The sequence below is a fragment of the Rhea pennata genome, chromosome 1, assembly GCF_028389875.1.
Source record: "Rhea pennata isolate bPtePen1 chromosome 1, bPtePen1.pri, whole genome shotgun sequence".
In the NCBI taxonomy this organism is placed as follows: Eukaryota; Metazoa; Chordata; class Aves; order Rheiformes; family Rheidae; genus Rhea; species Rhea pennata.
In genome coordinates this window covers 142,872,735-142,889,726 of record NC_084663.1, presented here as the reverse complement: position 1 = coordinate 142,889,726, position 16,992 = coordinate 142,872,735, and the positions used below count along the sequence as shown (strand labels likewise).

General features: G+C 39.3%; 1 protein-coding gene across 1 annotated transcript in view; it reads right to left on the bottom strand.

Moving 5' to 3' along the window:
* Positions 1-16,992, bottom strand: part of DHRSX (dehydrogenase/reductase X-linked) — a 178,196-nt gene that overhangs the window by 41,923 nt on the left and 119,281 nt on the right. Inside the window, exon 5 of the mRNA XM_062601473.1 lies at positions 5,842-6,049. Coding sequence (XP_062457457.1) covers positions 5,842-6,049 — 208 coding nt within the window. The remainder of the gene's footprint in view (positions 1-5,841; positions 6,050-16,992) is intronic.

Below are 16,992 nucleotides of genomic sequence, written 5' to 3'. Positions count from 1 at the left end.
ATATACAGTAAAAGTTATTGTAGGACAACTGTTTAAATGATATAATACAAACAAAAACCCATACTCCCAAATGAAATAGAATCTATAATAATGTGTATCTTGTCTAGAAAAATCTTTTATGATTACAATTCCTATCCTTTTCATATAATTTTATTAATCCTGTAGTAGTAGTAATCAAACTAGTTCAGTGACCCAGCTCTCTATGTCACCACGAAAGACTTCTGTATTGATTAAAATGGATTAACAAATAAAAGGGAATTATTTAAAATTTCTCCTACTTCATCCTATAAATTTTCTTTATTATTTATAAATTTGGAAATAAAACAAAAGTATTGTGCTAATATTATGCTACATTAACTACACATTTGCTTTTGACTGTATTGAAGATACTGTACACTAGTGGAAATTTTAACTTGACTCTCATGAATTCTCCCATAAGGAGAGAATTTAGAATTTACAGGTGACAGATTAGTCATGAGGAGGCACAGGAGGAACCATCTGGGAAGTTTCCCTGAAGTGGTCATTTTGTTAATTGCTGACTCATCAAATCATCGAAGGAAAAGGTTTTTAAAAAAGTTCAAATAAAAAAGTGCTTTGAAATTGGTGAAAATATCTTACTTGAACAGGATGAATTTTAAATTAAAGTTTTGGAGTTTCGGTATGATCACATTTTACTTCAAAATATGAAACACAGTGTACTTATAAGGATTATTACAAACTAAATTTGAAACTAAACATTTTGAAATCACTGAAATAAATGCTTTTGGTCCAAAAAAATGTATTAACATTTTACAAGAAAAAAAAAAAAAAAAAAAAACAGCTTTTATTTTTTTCATTGCTATTCATGGATGCTATTTTCAAAATCTCATCTGTTCTTCTGGGATAAAACCTTCAACTTTTCTCTTAGACTTAATTGCAACTTTTCACCAGGAAACATCAAATACACTTAGGAAGCCATGATGAAGGAGACTATTTGTCCAAGAACAAGAGGTCTCCAGACACTCTGCTGGGGAGATTTTCCCAGCAGTGTGCAACAGCCTCTGCTACACGTTGTATGAACTGCCTAGCAGAAGAGATTAACTGAGCTGCCTCATCTCTCCAGTATCCCCCTGTCCTGGGCAGAGCTGTTTGCCATATTTAACATCAGCTGGGATGTACATGTCAGCTGGGATTTCTGGAATTCCTTTCACTTCAATCTCTGCTGTCCCTGACATGATTCATGCACTAGAGCTACAGGGAAAAATGCACAGAAATTACCTGGGGACTGTACCATTTTGGGAAACTACATAAACACCCCATCAGTTTCCTTTGCAGCAATAGAGCAGAGAAAGGAGAGCAGAGAAAGTGTGAGCAACTGTTCCTGAACGTAGAGGAGACTTGGACCAGAAAAGGAACTCTGTTACTATGGCTGGGGAGTTCATAAATCTGTGATTCACAGCATTACAGGGCCCATTTGGCATGCAAAAAGAGAGGATGATGAAAGGAATAGTTAGTCATGGAGAAAAACCTAGACAGAACACACAAAGATGCTGCTTACCTCTGGGAGAGGACATCTGAATGAGTGTGACACAAGAGGAAGCACTTCTACAGCCTTGGAAAATGAATAAGGTCTTTTTTTCTTGAATTTTCCTTAAGTTTCTTCTTACTTTTGTAGCCAGAGTACCTGAAGGAGAGCCCTCTATCCCTGCCTTATAAGAATGGTTCCCAGCCATGAACTCTATGGAACTGTTTAAGCCTACCTCAGATGAAGACGATGGCCCTATACTCTTCAAATATTTGCTAAAACCAGGCAGCCATATTCTGCTGAGGCCGTATTTTTTGCTCACACTTTAAAAAGTATTATTTAAGACAGGCAAAAGAGGAATAAAGAATATGACAGTTATGACGTTCCACTCTTAGAGTGCAAACACATTATAGTCAGCATGCAATTGCATAAATCACCATTGCTGAAATATTTGCAGATAGTGTTTCTGTTAAACTTTCACCTTCTTGAAAACAGTAGTATTCGAAGTAAGGATGAAGGAGAATGATTTGCCTTAAGGATCCCCTTGTCGACTCATGTCTGAAAATGGTCTGGATCTAAAAGACCACAAAAGTGTTTGATGTTCTTCATATATACTTCAGCAAAAGAACCGGGAGAACAGTCATCACTCTGGTGAGTTTGCATTTTTAATAACACACATGAAACAAGGTATGCCCCGCCAGATTGGAACAAGCTCTGTCCTGCCTTGATGTACCCATGCTGTGTCTCTTTTAGTGCTGTGTGTGGGAAGAGAACGGGCAGGAAGGGATTAAAATGGCATTTGTAGGACAAAAATAGGACTGGGGTTTCGGAGAGAAGATAGAAGGAAAAATGGAGAGAAAAGGAAGAAATGAACTGGTGAGTTGAAATAAGAAAAATGAAGAGAAGAAAAGGATGAAATAGGAAGGGAAAAAGCAAGGGAAAGAAAAACACTGAAAAGACACAGGTGAAGATGAAACTATGAATATAGAAATCAAGTAGGTAAGCATGAAGAGAGATATAACAAAGGAAGAAAAATTAACAACAGCCAAGAAAAATCAAGAAAGGTGTAAATTAATGCTCCCACCAAAAAGAGCTGAAAGGAGAAATCTGGGATAAATCAGAATGGTGAGATGGTAAGAAACACAAATGAAAGAAGAAATGTGGAAGACAGTAGTGTGAGCTGTATTTAATACTGTTGCTATCCCTGTACTGGCACAGAGCTTTCCACAACTATGTCTTATCCCATTGCCCTGTGGTCTCTGTGATATGGATGTCTTCTGAGCTCAAATCAGAATTCCGAGCAGCAAGAATAAGCAAAATAAGTTCAGGAGCTATGGCCACAACTGTGATCAGAAACCCAAAGTCTTCCAAGCAGGAGAATGATCCCATAGAAAATATGTGGTAAAGCAGAGTACTCAACCTCAGTTTACTTTCTCCTTCCTATCAGGGCAGTCTTCTGCCTTTCCTTCTCTGCCATATTTGATGAATGGATCCCTCCTTTGCTACCATTACACACCTCCAGTTCGGACACCGGCCCAACCAAAATCTATGAATGATGAACAAGGGCATGGCAAACAATTCAGTCTGCTGCTATCAGTAAATTTTCCAGCATAGAGTGCAGCTCCCTTTCTCCACTATGAGTAGACTCGAAATTGTTTTGCTGCCTTGCTGCAACCAACCAATCAGGGAACACAAGCCCAAGTCACAAAACAAATTATGGTCAACTACTGCAACTCAAAATAAAGAAAAAGCCAGTACAGGATTTTAAAAAAGATTTCACATTCACAAGAGCTGAAAAAATGAGAGATGCCATCACTGGAAAACTATGGCAATTCATGGAACACTGTTATATGATAGCATTTACCATAGCTATCTCTACCACATCCACTAAAGCTCTTAAATATTACTCTGAATCACAAGGCGTCTCTGGGGTCTCATGATGTGGACAGTGACTGTGTACAGTACTTTGCAACAGTCCTCTAGCATTGCTAGGCCATCCTCCCCATGCTGCTAGCACATATTCAAACAGCAGCACCATTTAAGAGAGAACTAACAATTCTCCCATGTTGGAGCCTATCAGTAGTTAAGCTTAAAAAAAGGGAGCATCCTCTTCCAGATGAACCAAGAAAAGGTTTGGAGCTCAAACCATAGGCCCTCTTGAAGCCACTGGTGCACATACATGCTTGTATACATGTAGAGCAGCACTACCAGCTCCCAGCTATTCCAAACATTGCAGGGAGTGTACAAAATCAGTCAGATTCTGTCCTCCTTTATGTCTCTTCATACACTAATAAAGTTGAAATGCAAAAGGGCAGGATTTGGTACAAAAGCTGCAAGTAAATCTCTTTTTTATTTTATTTTATTTTCTTAGAGAAGGTTCATCAGATTGGTCATACTCACACTCAACAATAACTTTTCTAATGGAAACATTTCTAGTTCCTTTAAAATATGAGTTAATAATAATGAACCATAGATAAGGATGATCCTAAGCTAAAGAGGCACAATACAAGGCTTTGCTATAATGAAGGAAACTATTGTTATCAAGAGACACAGAAGAGCCACATTTAATTTTGCATTTGGCACTTTACCCCAAAGAAATACTAATACACTCCCCTTAGTTCCCTTGTGGTGCCATCCAGCACACGTACATCAGAAACGATGAATATATATATCAAGTGAAGAGTAAGGGTAATTTCCTGTGGTTGTTTTACAAGCAAGAGATTAAACGGCTACTACCCTGCAGAGTTTAAACAATGTGCTTGTAATAAAACGGATGCCACAGCATGTAATCAGAAGTCAAACAGAAAGTTTGACAAGCTTAATGCAGCATTCATATGTAAAATGTGCACAGTGGAAACAGCTTAGCCCTCTAATTTTGGTCTGTGTTCCAAAATGAAACCTCAGGCCAGGTGCCTCTAATACCTGCTGAAGTCCTTGTTAAAAGCTGAGGACTGAGACACAATTTCTACACGGAAATGGTGTGAAATGCAGAGTGCCTTTATACGAGCAGAAATTCTTTGAAGCTGACCTGAAGAAAGACTGTAATTGAGCTTACTGGTAAGCGAGTAATTTCCACAAGTGACTGCATGTGGAAAATTTTTAATTCATCTCAGTTATCCTGCTCATTCCTCAATTAACTAAACCACGCTACACAGTTCCTGTGTGACACCAGAGATATTCACCGCATCATTTGGCATCCTCCTAATGGTAAAAAAATCCCATGGGCATTCAGCGACAGCTTTTCTACATGAAGGTACATGGCGAGAACGTGGTCATGCAGTTCCATGGATTTCGAATAAGAAGAGCGGCTTTTTTTGGATCTCGGAAAAGTGCCAGCTCTTTGTCACTTCAGGAGAGCTCAGAGGGTGACACAGACGGGGGCTCGCGTATTTGCAATGGCTCGCAGGGATGCTCTCGGGGATGACAAGGGTGGCGGGGATGTGTGGCACAAGCTGGGACAGGGAGGATGCTGGCCAGCTGGGAACAGCTGCTGTCGGTAGCTGCTACGGAGGTGACGGAAAGGGAAGCACCGAGCGCCCGAGACATGCCAGAGGCTGGAGGCAACGGGGAGGCAGGCAGCGGGGCGAGACGCCGGAGCAAGAGGACTGCCACCTGAAAGGGGCCGCTGCAACTGCCTGCTGGCAGGGCTGGGGCTCAGCTGGCTGCGGGCTGGCACGAGGGGAGCTGGGTGCCAGCGGGCAGCGCTGCCAGGGAGGAAGGAGCAGCAGATGCGTGTGGGTTGGGAGCAGCTGAGAGCCAGCCGGCTCTGCCAGAGCAATGTCCCGGGCTCCCAGCGGGGCTGGAGCCTGTTCTCAGAGCGCCCGGGACGTGTCCCAGTAGCACTGTGCCATGCTGGAGGGGAGCGAGCAGCCATAAGCATCTCTGTGCACCTGTCCAAGAGCAGGATCAGGGCCTCCACGTGCACGGTCCCCAGCAGCTATTTACTTGAGGATGAAGTCTATTAGCATTCACCTAAGTCTTTCTACAGCATCCCAGTTATGCAGGCTCCCCGCCTCAGCAACAGTGAGTCCAGACTCTACACCACAACCATCACTACAATTTAAACACCAGAAAGAAGCAAGGCTTACAAGGTTCATAATAAAAGACTCAGTTTAAACAGGTTATAAATTATTTGTATTTTTGACCGAAGGCTGCAAGCTTTGTTCAAACCTGAAAAAAGATAGCAGCAACAGCTTGAAAAGCATTGCTAATTAAAAAAAAAAAAAAAAAAAAAAAAAAAAAAGCCAACACCCCTTCTCACACACACAGAGTCAGTATTCAGCAACAACTTTCATTGAGTTAATGCAGATCAGTGAATACTAAAAATGGACCAGTACCTGCTTTGTAAGTCATCCAGGTGCAATTTGCCTACATAATGGGTGGCTGATGAGACAGTGATGATTCTAGCGTTGTGACTGTGCGTTCCTGATTGCTTCAGCGTATCCAAGAGGAGGTTAGTCAACAGGAAGTGTCCCAAGTAGTTCAAGCCGAAGTGCTCCTCAAAATCATCCTCTGTCTTCCTCTCAGGGACCAGCATCACCCCAGCTGCAGGAAAAAGTAGAGGTAAAACCTATTGATTTATTTCAGAGAAGAAACAAAATAGAAGCAACATAGATCTCCTGCTGCACAGTGCAAACACAGTATTTAGTCTGATGAGTAATTGGTGATGGCATGTGAAGTCTAAAGCTGAAACTAATTGATTTCTGCTGAGAAAATCCAATTCAGTTCCTTTATCCAGAAAACAGGTAGACTGACTCCCTCCATCCCTGCATCACTGTGAAGATAAATGAGTTCATTTGTGAAAAGTGTTTGGAAGACATTAAAAGTTGATTTAACTCACTATTGGCCTGCCAGAACCCAACACTGCAGATCCATAGCAATAATCAACCCATCTAGGATAGGTGGGAGCTGGGGGATCCCAACACTCCCTGCATCAAAGAGCTTATAGCAGAGGAGGCAAGACTAGGCTAAGTCAGAATTTGCTCTTCCAGACAGCTTTCTGCTGAGCCCTGGCTGGAGTTTAAAGATCTATTGTCTTTGGTTAAAATCTGCAACTTCTCTCTCACTGCTGTGGATGAAAAAAGATGTAGGAAATTTACCCAGTATGTATTAATAACATGGTTTACATACAGCTGCATATTGAAACAACTTTATGAATACTTATTTTGGCAATATTTTTGCACATGTTTCTACAAACCACAGTTTTCAAACTCAGTGTATAAAATAAGCATCCAAATCCCTAACATACAATGTTGATTTCGGCATTTTCAGGGAGCTCTGAGCTAATGTATAAACTATACTCTGTACTGGAGCTTTGTATGGGATAGCTATCCCATTCAATTATAATGTGGACTCAAATGCTATAAATTATTCTTATTTAATTAATATTTAATTATCATGCAGTTGCACCTGACCTTTGAAATTTAAATGCAGATGTATGTGGTTCATGGAGGATAATGTTGCAAGCTAGAAAAGCCACTTTGCCTCATGGATCTGGAAGAGTATCACTCTAGAACAACTTCATATGTCCATTAGAAACCCTTTACCATTACATTTCCTGATTTCAGACTGATGATGGCATATTAAATTACCATTTTAAATTATGCGTTGTGCATCTGAGTCACCACTATTTTTTGGTGGGGGGGGGATAATTGTCAGACACTTCTGCTTTGTTACTAATACATTAATACATTTTAATTATCTTTTCAGTCTTGCCAACATCCATAGAAATTCTCTCTTATACCTATGGGCTACCTAGTGCTTAATGGCCCACATATTGAGGCAATAGCAGGCTCTGTGAAAGCACAGTCTAGAGTGAAGTATAGGCTTTTTGTAGGAGTGGATTTTACCAGTTTTCCTATTTGTAGAGACAGTTAGGGGAGAGGACACATGAGAGAGGTGGGATAAGAGCAATGGTGAAAGGAAGTAAACAAAAAGCACAAAACACAGCAGAGGGACGAGAAAACAAAGGTGGAGAAGTGAGAGGAAGACAACTGGAGAAGAAGAATGAATAAAGGGAAGGAACAAGAGAAGGAGATAGAAGGCCAGAGTGGGAATAGAGCAAATGAAAGGTTCACATGTGACAATATACTCTCATACAGAGAACTTAAGACTGGATATTAGCAAAATTCTTCCTCCACTCTGCTGGCTGATGGTATAATGAAAGAAAAGCAATAGATACTACAGGCTTGGCCTCTGGAAAAGCACTTCTTAGTGTATATCTCTGTCATTACAACCACTTTCCTAGATGCCTCAGAATGACAGGAGAACTCAGTTGCTCTGCATGTCAAATCTTTATTAATGGAAAGGCATAAATTAGAAAGTATTTGTTTGGATGTCCTGTTGCACTCTCCTCCCCCTCGACAGCACGTATTCTGATGAATGTTGAAACTGTTCACATGATTGAAAAAGATTTCCTTTTCCTCTGTACTTCTATATATGCAGCACATAAATACATCCACAACAGAGGTCTAACAGGACTAAACACTGGCATGAAGGTTACAAAGAGACATAAATGTGAGACTATTTCTGCTGCAACTCGGAGAATTCTCTTTTTTCTAGGGCACAGGGAAGAAGGAAATGGCAGGAAGGACAACACATCCTAAACTCCTAGATGAAGTCTCAGTCAGTTGCAGTAGGGGTTTAGAGGAGACATGGCTTGGCATGAGCTGTTGAGGGCAGATGGGAACAACACTGCATCTTTGAGCACTAGGGTTGATACAAGCAAACAACTGGCATCTCTCTGAAGCCCATCCTGCCCTCAGAAGCTCTGAGGCTTGGAAGAGAAGGGAGGAAGCAGCATTGCCAGCTCACAAGTAGTTTATTTGCAGCAATGCAGATAAAATCTAAGCTTGAGAAAGGGAGGCGAACATGAAACAGCACTTGCAGAGCAAAGCAGATGTGAATCCCAACGGCTGTCCCATGTGAGCCCAAGCTGCTGCAAGGCTCACTGTAGTGCCCCCCAACTCGTGCAGCCTAAGTCAGAAGGAAGGGAAGAGAAATTTGACAGGAAAGACCAGAAGCATGATAGGTGGCTGTTACAGCCATTTTGCTTTGCATCATAACCAGCAAGCAAACCCCGGGAGACTGTCACCTCTTAGGTTGGCCCCAGGGCTACCTGTACACCGACTGCCCCCTTGACCTCTGGAGAGGTATGGGATTTTGAGAGCGCAGAGAGGCTCTGCCCTCCAGCACAATTAGAATCCACCATCTGCACTGTGCATTTTTTGGAAGCAGAAAATAGATTTAATCTCAGGCTGAGAGATGGAGAAAATTCACACTCATGCAACAAACAACTGATAAGATACACATTTCTCAAAATTATTTTGGTCATTCTGCAACAGCTTCCTCTGAGCATAAATTGTGGTAAAGTCCCTGAGTGAGCACAATTGCCCCTTCTTGAATTTGTTCCTACTACAATTCCCTTTTTGTCTTCAAGAGCTGTTCAAGTAACATTAACTCAAAACATATTTGAAAGATCGATTTTTTTTTAAAGGCTCTCATCTTTGAGGTGGCTCATATCAAGGCTATCAAGAAATGTTGCCCTGCAATTTGAGGGCACTTTCTCTTTGTCGAGGAGAAGCCATTTAAATTCGCTGAGAGAGAGAGAGCGTGCAAAGGTATATCCAACAGGCAGCTGAACCCAACTGCTTTTCTGACAAAAGGAAAAACCTCGTAAGTGTAGCAACAAACTCCCTTTTTTTAAATTATTAACTACATAACATTCAGTAGATACTAAAAATGGCATGATATTGATTTTCTTTTGTCCAAAAACATCATCAGCTTTACTCAAGGGCCTGAAGTGTGAACTCAAAGAATGACAGTTCTACTGTCAAATGTTTCTACTTTTCCTTCTTCCAACTAATGCAACATCGATGAAAAAATGCATTTTTTTCATCTTCATCTTCATAACTAAGAATAGTTTCTCTTAACCTTCTGGTATGGAATCCATACAACAAATATCTGTCTGACTTTCATTATAATTAGTCAGTCTCTTCAGTGTTTTTGGAGTGGATGTGAAATTGTAAATAGCAGTATAAAGACTATTAGTGTTGCATACCTTGGTTCTGATACAACTCTCTTATAAGTTCACCTGTCTGATTTAGCTGGATTGTTTCCAGAAGCTTTGTTTAAAAGGCCGTCACTGATATCAGCATGGCACTAGAAAATGAATTAATAAGTAAGCTGATTATGAGCTTTTGCTTTGCAAATGATTAGCTGTTGTTATTGAAATATTCAGAGAAGGAACTGAGAGTATGCATGCAAAAAGCTACCTAGATGCCACAGAAATGTGTGATCTTGCAAGACTAGAAATAAATTAGAATAAGGAAAATATTTTGCAGCCTAACTATTCTGGAAGACCGTTCTTATCGTAGATATAATACTACATTCCAATGTGCTGCAGTCATATATGTATTATAGTATATTCAAATTGCATACATTTCATTAAGTGAACTTAATTACATAAAACTTTTTTCCCGTTCTTATTATGATGGCTACTCACTAGAGAACATTGAGGATAATTTTCTCTCAGTGAACGAATGCACTTCAACAGAATTGTCCTTGTAATCAGACATTTATCACGATTTTCTATAAAAGTTTCTAATGAAACTTTTTTATGGGGAACCATCAATGAATTAGTCGTATAGCATTTTAATAGCATAATGAATCTGATGTTGCACACAGCATAACTAAAGTTTATGACAGGCATAAATATTGTATACATACATAAGGTATTTTTACAGGATTGTATAGAAAAATTTGTATTATGCCTGCCTCTACTGCTGCTGACAGTAAACATTGCTATAATTCCTGTACCTCCCACTGCACAAGACATCAGTCAACTCTATTATAAAATTTGTTTGAGGAGCTTTAAAAATACAAGTATTTCATTCATTTAGATTTATTTATAGTGAGTTGACTTGGAAGTTTTTAAAGGTATTCCTTTCAAACTCACTTTAAATAAATCAAATACAACCTAGGAAAGATTTTAAATCTCTCTTCTAGGTGTAGACTAAAATATCTTCCTTCTCAGCCAGGCTCATGGAGCAGGTTTCAGACATGAGTCTTTTTATTCCTGGCAAGCCAAAGGCTGGGCAGTCAGTCCAAGAGGTCAGTTGCATACACTTACATTTACATGTAATGCCTTCAGAGAAGGGGATGAACCTATGTGATCACATTCACCTAATGCTTGCTATTTATAAGTAAGAGATAGGTATTGTACCAAAAAAGTTCCTGAGGGATAAAGCATAGAGAAAGAGTGATTCCACATGAAAGGGCAAAGCCTTTTTGAGAGATGAGCTTCATACTGGTGTAGCCAATACACTTACTAGCGTGTTTTTTTCCAACAAGAATACAGGCACACAGGGCAATCCACCTCATTTAATACAGTTCCAAAATAGTTCTACTCTGCACACACATATGCCAACAAAAAGATCTATCAGTGGATCTATCCAGCCACATAACAGCATAGCCTATTTCTCTCCTCAATAAGGACAGCTACAGAGAAGCGAATAGCTCTGTACCTATATCCAGCATGTCTTATCTGGGCTGCAGATGGGTGAATTTACAATACCACTAGGAAGCACATATGTTTGTATAACTATGTCCAAAGCACTGTGCTGATACTGTACATCTGTATCCAGAAAAGCATTCTGAGTGTAGACACAACCACACATAGAAACCTAGCTAACAACGCACGAAAGCTGAAAAGGTAAGAATTCAAAGAGTTAAAAAACAGATTAAGCATGATATAGGTCTCTAATGATACAGTCCTATTTCCTATTTCACTGGAGGGACTTGTGTAGGTTGTTCTAATTCTTGCACTTCTTAATTTCTGACGGAGCTCTGAATATATGTAGTTTCCTAAAGCAATCTGGGGGGAAGCAAAAGAAAAGTAAGGAATTTTGTCACATGGCATAATGATAACACCAGACGACACCTAGAATCCACATCAGTGGATTCGACCCCTCAGACAGATAGTCAGGACTGCTCTCAGTCTGGCTGGCTCAGTAGCAGGACAGTCTCCTGTGTGTAGACCTTTTCTGCAGGGTTCAGGACACAGTGAAAATAGGTTTCATAATCTGCCGTCGAAAGCAGGAGAATGCTGGGACCCAAGTCCTGGGCTGTGGAGAAAAGCCGTCTGCAGCAAATTCCCATTCTCCTGCGTCTTCTCTGAACAAATTTCTTCCACATGAATCTGCCCAAATCTCCGTTCCAGGGCTGAGCAAGTTCCCACTAGCTCCTGTCGAGTGGGTTGTGCACTGCGCGCTCCCATTTCAGCACACTGGCTTCCTGACAATTCCCCAACTCCATGCACCAGTGCAAGGCATGTCTCCACCAAAGCCAAGGACAGCATGCCTCTTCCCCGTCAAAACTTGGAACTGCATTGCACTCCCTTCCCTATCTCCAAAATCAGGTGACCTGACACTGATCTTATCAGAGAACAAACTGTGTGAGGGAAGGAGGGGAGAGGTTCAGCCCCAGCCACGCATATCAGTTACATCCGCCTCCATATCTCCCTACAAACAATAAGTTTGTTGTCCCTAATTTTCTTATCCAGCCACTCTAGCTCCTTTGTGTATGTATCTTGTGACATCTCCCACGGTATCCCGAAGGAATCTGCCAGTCACTCACCCATCTCACCCTTCCCTCACTTTTTAGACTCATTTTCTCACAGAGCCAAGATCTGGGACTCCCAGAAACTGCTTCTGGATCCCCTGTTTAGTTTCAAACATTGTGATGCAGGGGTAGATGCCAAGCAACTTTTATGAGTTTTGTCAAAATCGGTGACTAGACAGAGGAGATCCTCACTACATCCCCTCTGAAGGGAAGAATTCTTCTCTCCGCTAAACATCAGTAAACCCACAAATAAGGGATCAGCCAAGAATTCTCTAATTGCAAGAAAAGGTTGATCCAGTTTGTGCACAACAGAGAATCCACTCCTCAAGATAATTCACATTCTTGTGCATTATTTGGGGACTAATCTTTTAAAAACTCTGATGGAGACCTCTCCTATGGTCAAACACATGTAATGCCTCTCTTCACTCCCACTACCCAGTTCAACTCCCCCATACTTGCTCTATCTTATGAATTTATTGATATCGAATAAGAATTTATCCTGCATTCATAGCATAATCAATCTTCTTCTGTCTCTCCCTCATTACCATTTAGTGCTCTAAATCCTCAAATCCTCAATTGCCTCATTTCTATTTCAGTTCTGCCCACACAGACTTCTTGTACAAGTCTACCCCTCTTGGAAGTTTTGCTCTCGTCTCATCTGCATTCAAAGCAGACTTCTTCATCTTCCACACTACCACGTCCTTGTGTCCTTATGTCTAAAAATGCAAAAGCCAGGACTTCCAGTGAAACATGGCCACCAGCCACATGTGGTGAGACATTTAGGTCCTGAGAGTGCTAAAATCACACCTCAGCTCCATAGTCAGATCATAGGTCTATACTGAGGTGAAATCCAGATGTATATCACCTCCCATCCACCTCTTCCTACTCAATAGTCTGTTTTTCATGGGACAGAAACTTGGCACAGAATTGGGAGAGGAGCCAAGTCCCCCATGTGCGTGATGGAGAGTCCTGAGGCGAGCCACGATGCTCATCTCCACCGCAACTCAGTGGCAACCAAGGAGAGCACAAGGGAATGGCCACAGCACCAGTGCCAATGCCTTTCCCTGCACACACTATTTCCTGCAGCAGCTGAGGGTTGTGATTCCACTGGCAAGACTTGTTCAGTCCCGAGTTAGGACATGCCTGGTACAGGCAAAACCTTCAGCTATTAAAATGTAAAAGATTATTTGTAAATGCAGTGCTTAATGAGCTTCAGACTTGACCCAGAATGCGAAGATTCTACAGGTGGCAAAAGGTTCATCCACTTCTGACACGGAGGCAACATTTGCTAACATTCAAGTCCATTCTAAAATATGATAACACTAGAGCCTTTTTAAGGAAATTCACCATCATCTTTGACATACTAAAAAGAAAAAGTTTTTCTTATCATTCTTGGAAACAAATAATCTCTTTTAGCTGGCATTACAAAAAATAAATAAAAAGCCTAAGGTAGATACTCGATATGGAAATTTTTAGCCCAAACATTAAAAGTTTTGCTAACTAGTAAGGAATCGAAAATTGAGTGTCTATTACTAGTTGTCTTGGATCGAACTATAACGCCTACTAGGGAGAAATGGATGGTATTAGTTGTGCCAACAGAGATAAAGTAATGCACCTTCTCAGTGAAGACAAGTTCTAAGTTTATTAGCAGTTAAAAAAAAAAAAAGAGAGAGAGAGAGAGAGAAAGAAAAAAGAAAAAAACTGCAGACAATGCATATTCAAGGGTAGATTCAGCTCAAATCTGAAAAGGCTGCAATGCTTCTTTGAAAAGTATTCCTCACTTTCTGATTCAATGTTATACTGCTACATAGTGAGTACATAAAGCACAGGCTAGCTCTCTGGAAAATGTGTTAGTTAAAAGAAGAAAATACGATCCATAATCAAGGTTTTATTTTTAATGTATATTAAAACAGAGCATTCATAATTAGGTCTAGCCAGTAAAAAAAATATACTTTCCCTAAATTACCGTCTGTCATTATTTTGTTGTTTGAATTAGGCACAACCATGAGGTATCCCACTCACAATCAAATAATAGAAAAGTCAGTCATGGCTATTTCATTCAATAGAAAGTTCTGTTAGAAGTAAAATATCTTGTTTTGCAAGGTGTACAAAAAAAAAAAAAAAAAAAAAAAAGAATAAAACTTTTACCTAAAATCTATGAGAGGATTAGGTAAGAATAAACTGTGGCTTATTTCTGCCTCTCAGAAAAGCCAGTGGCAAATTCCCACACTTTGGTAGAGCAGGTTGTTTTTCCTAATCCATCAATAGTTGAATTTTGTATCTGTCTTTCACTGATAAAAAATTCACATTCAGGACATAAAAGCAAATGGGTCAAGAACCTGAAGCATGTGGAGCCTGAGATATTTCCTGTTTCACAAAATATTTGATAACATAGGCAGAGAAAAAGCTTTGGAAATAATTAGAAAGCCAAAGATAGTATCAAAAAAAGGATTTTCATGAATGAAATTCTTATAGTTTCACAGTCCAAACTTGCCTAAAATTGCTCTTCTAATATATTTTGTTATTCTATTTTATAATAAATCTGATTTCTCTATGTAGAATATATATATCATTCTGGTAGACAACAATGCTATTCAATTATAATAAAAGTCCTGGATGATGACTACTGCTAAAAGTCTGGGCACTAAGGAAATATTTGGATTGCTCAGTACTCAATGGCTCTGAACAGTGTTGCACATCTTAGCGATGTAGTGTGGCACTCTGTCTGACAAACTTACCCAGACTACTTCCTACACCCAAAGTGCCTAAAACTTCTAGAGAGTAGTATGTGATGAGCCAATCTACTCATAATTTATAGTAACCTCCCCTAGAAAGACAACATCTTCTGAAAAATCTTGCTAAATGACATTAGTTATGTACTGAGCTTCCTAAAAAAATCTGTCTCTGAGAGTATCTCTTAATTTTAGAACAAAAGAATATTACATGCAAGTGCCCTTTTGCCCATCATTCATAAAATATCCATTTTAAAATCCCTTAAATTACCTTTTCTAGTTGTTATTATCTCTCCAAGGCCCAGCTCTCCCATGATGTCTATAATCTATCACCCACTTACACACAAGTTAAGGACTCTCTGCCCTTCTCTGTGTTCCCCTCTCTCCCTCTCCCTCCAGACCTCTTCCACTTCAGCTTTGCCTACAAATTGCTCTAATTTGTCATCAAGAAAGTATAAAGAGGAAAGATGATGTGGTAATCAGTTCATGAGATATCAGTTGCTGAGTTCACCAAAGCTTTCCTCTATGACTAGAGAAAAAGCATTTTTGATGAAATTCAAGTTCCACTGAGGTCAATAGCAATACTTCCCACTAAATTCCCCTCAAAGCCTTCTCCAATGAATTTCCATTAATTAATGGTCTGCCTGTTTTCTATTCATTTTATAGTCTGTCAAGACTGTAGCTATTATAGAGGAGGGAGCTGATTCTAACATCAAACAATGGGACAAGATCTTTTCTGGATTCAACTATATAATGTAAGTTACTATTAACCTAACTAAGCAGTAATAGCTATGAATGGGTACACAGACATAAAACTGCTTGTATTTGATACATCCACTTGTTCCCACCCATCATATCTCACATTTCTTTGTAAGATTTGGCCTACAAATACTCAAACACACAAAAAAATTTTGAATATGCGATCAACCATGACAGTATCCAAGGGACTACTTGAACAGGTCTGTGCAAAAGTTTATGCCTGAACTGCCCATGGCTGAACTACGCGTAAGTAACACAAAGGAATATATATACTTCACATACTTAACTACTGGTATGCCATAGGAACTAAACAAGAAAGCTTATAGACACTCATTCACTCTATCAAGAGACTGAGATCTCAGATGACCTACAAAATGTGGAATATGAACTCTGATGCCTCTGAATCAGGCATCAGTTTAGAATGATGGATTTTTAAATGGTTTAGATAGGCTTGAATCTGAAATATATTAACTGCAATCCACCTACAATAGGCTAATAATATACTGAAATCTCCTAAGTTATTTTTTTGTGTGCGCACATGCCAAGGAATATACTAAATATCATTGTAGTTATCTCTTCCCCCCTTTCCTAAGCTGTAGCCAAAAGGACAAATCATTCTATGAACTGCAACAGAGAAGGTAGTTGGTGTTTCAAACTCTTAATGAATTAGACGAGGTATGTTTGGTATTTGTAGATACTTTATTATCACTAAGGATGTTGTGATTTTGGTATTAGCTCTGCTGGATTTAAGATCAGTAAATATTGCAAAAATGTGTAAGTAGAAATGTATAAAATATAAACATTTCTAGCATACAAAAGAAAATGACTGACTTCAGATTGGAAAAAAAAAATCTCTCCAGTGTGAAACAGTAACTACAGCTCATGGGATCTCTTTCGCTTTGGCAACCTTGAGAGGATAGTAGACTTTTAGGTCACATCTTAACAGTGATACTATCTTTATGAATTCATTAAATAATTACACTACTATAGATACTGTAATATACTAAATTCTTTTCAATTGTATAAAGATACCATACTTTTCAAAAGTAAAAATAAAAAAAAAAGATACCCAATAGCTAATTATTGGCCTAGAAGGCACATTTTTCTGATCTTTTGTCAACTTAAGTATTCTAATCCATTTCTACTACACCTACCTTTTTCTGGCTTATAGTGAGACTATTTAGATTTTTTCTTTTTTTTTCTTTTTCAGAGAAATACATTACTTTTTTGTGTCATAAGCTTTTTTCCCCTTTGTACCATTAACACATTATATTTTTCAAAAATGTTTATGCAATATCCTATTTGCATCTTTAATAAGTTTTGTTTATTTTAAAAATCAAGAGCTAAGAGTATACATTACAGATGCAGAAAGCACAG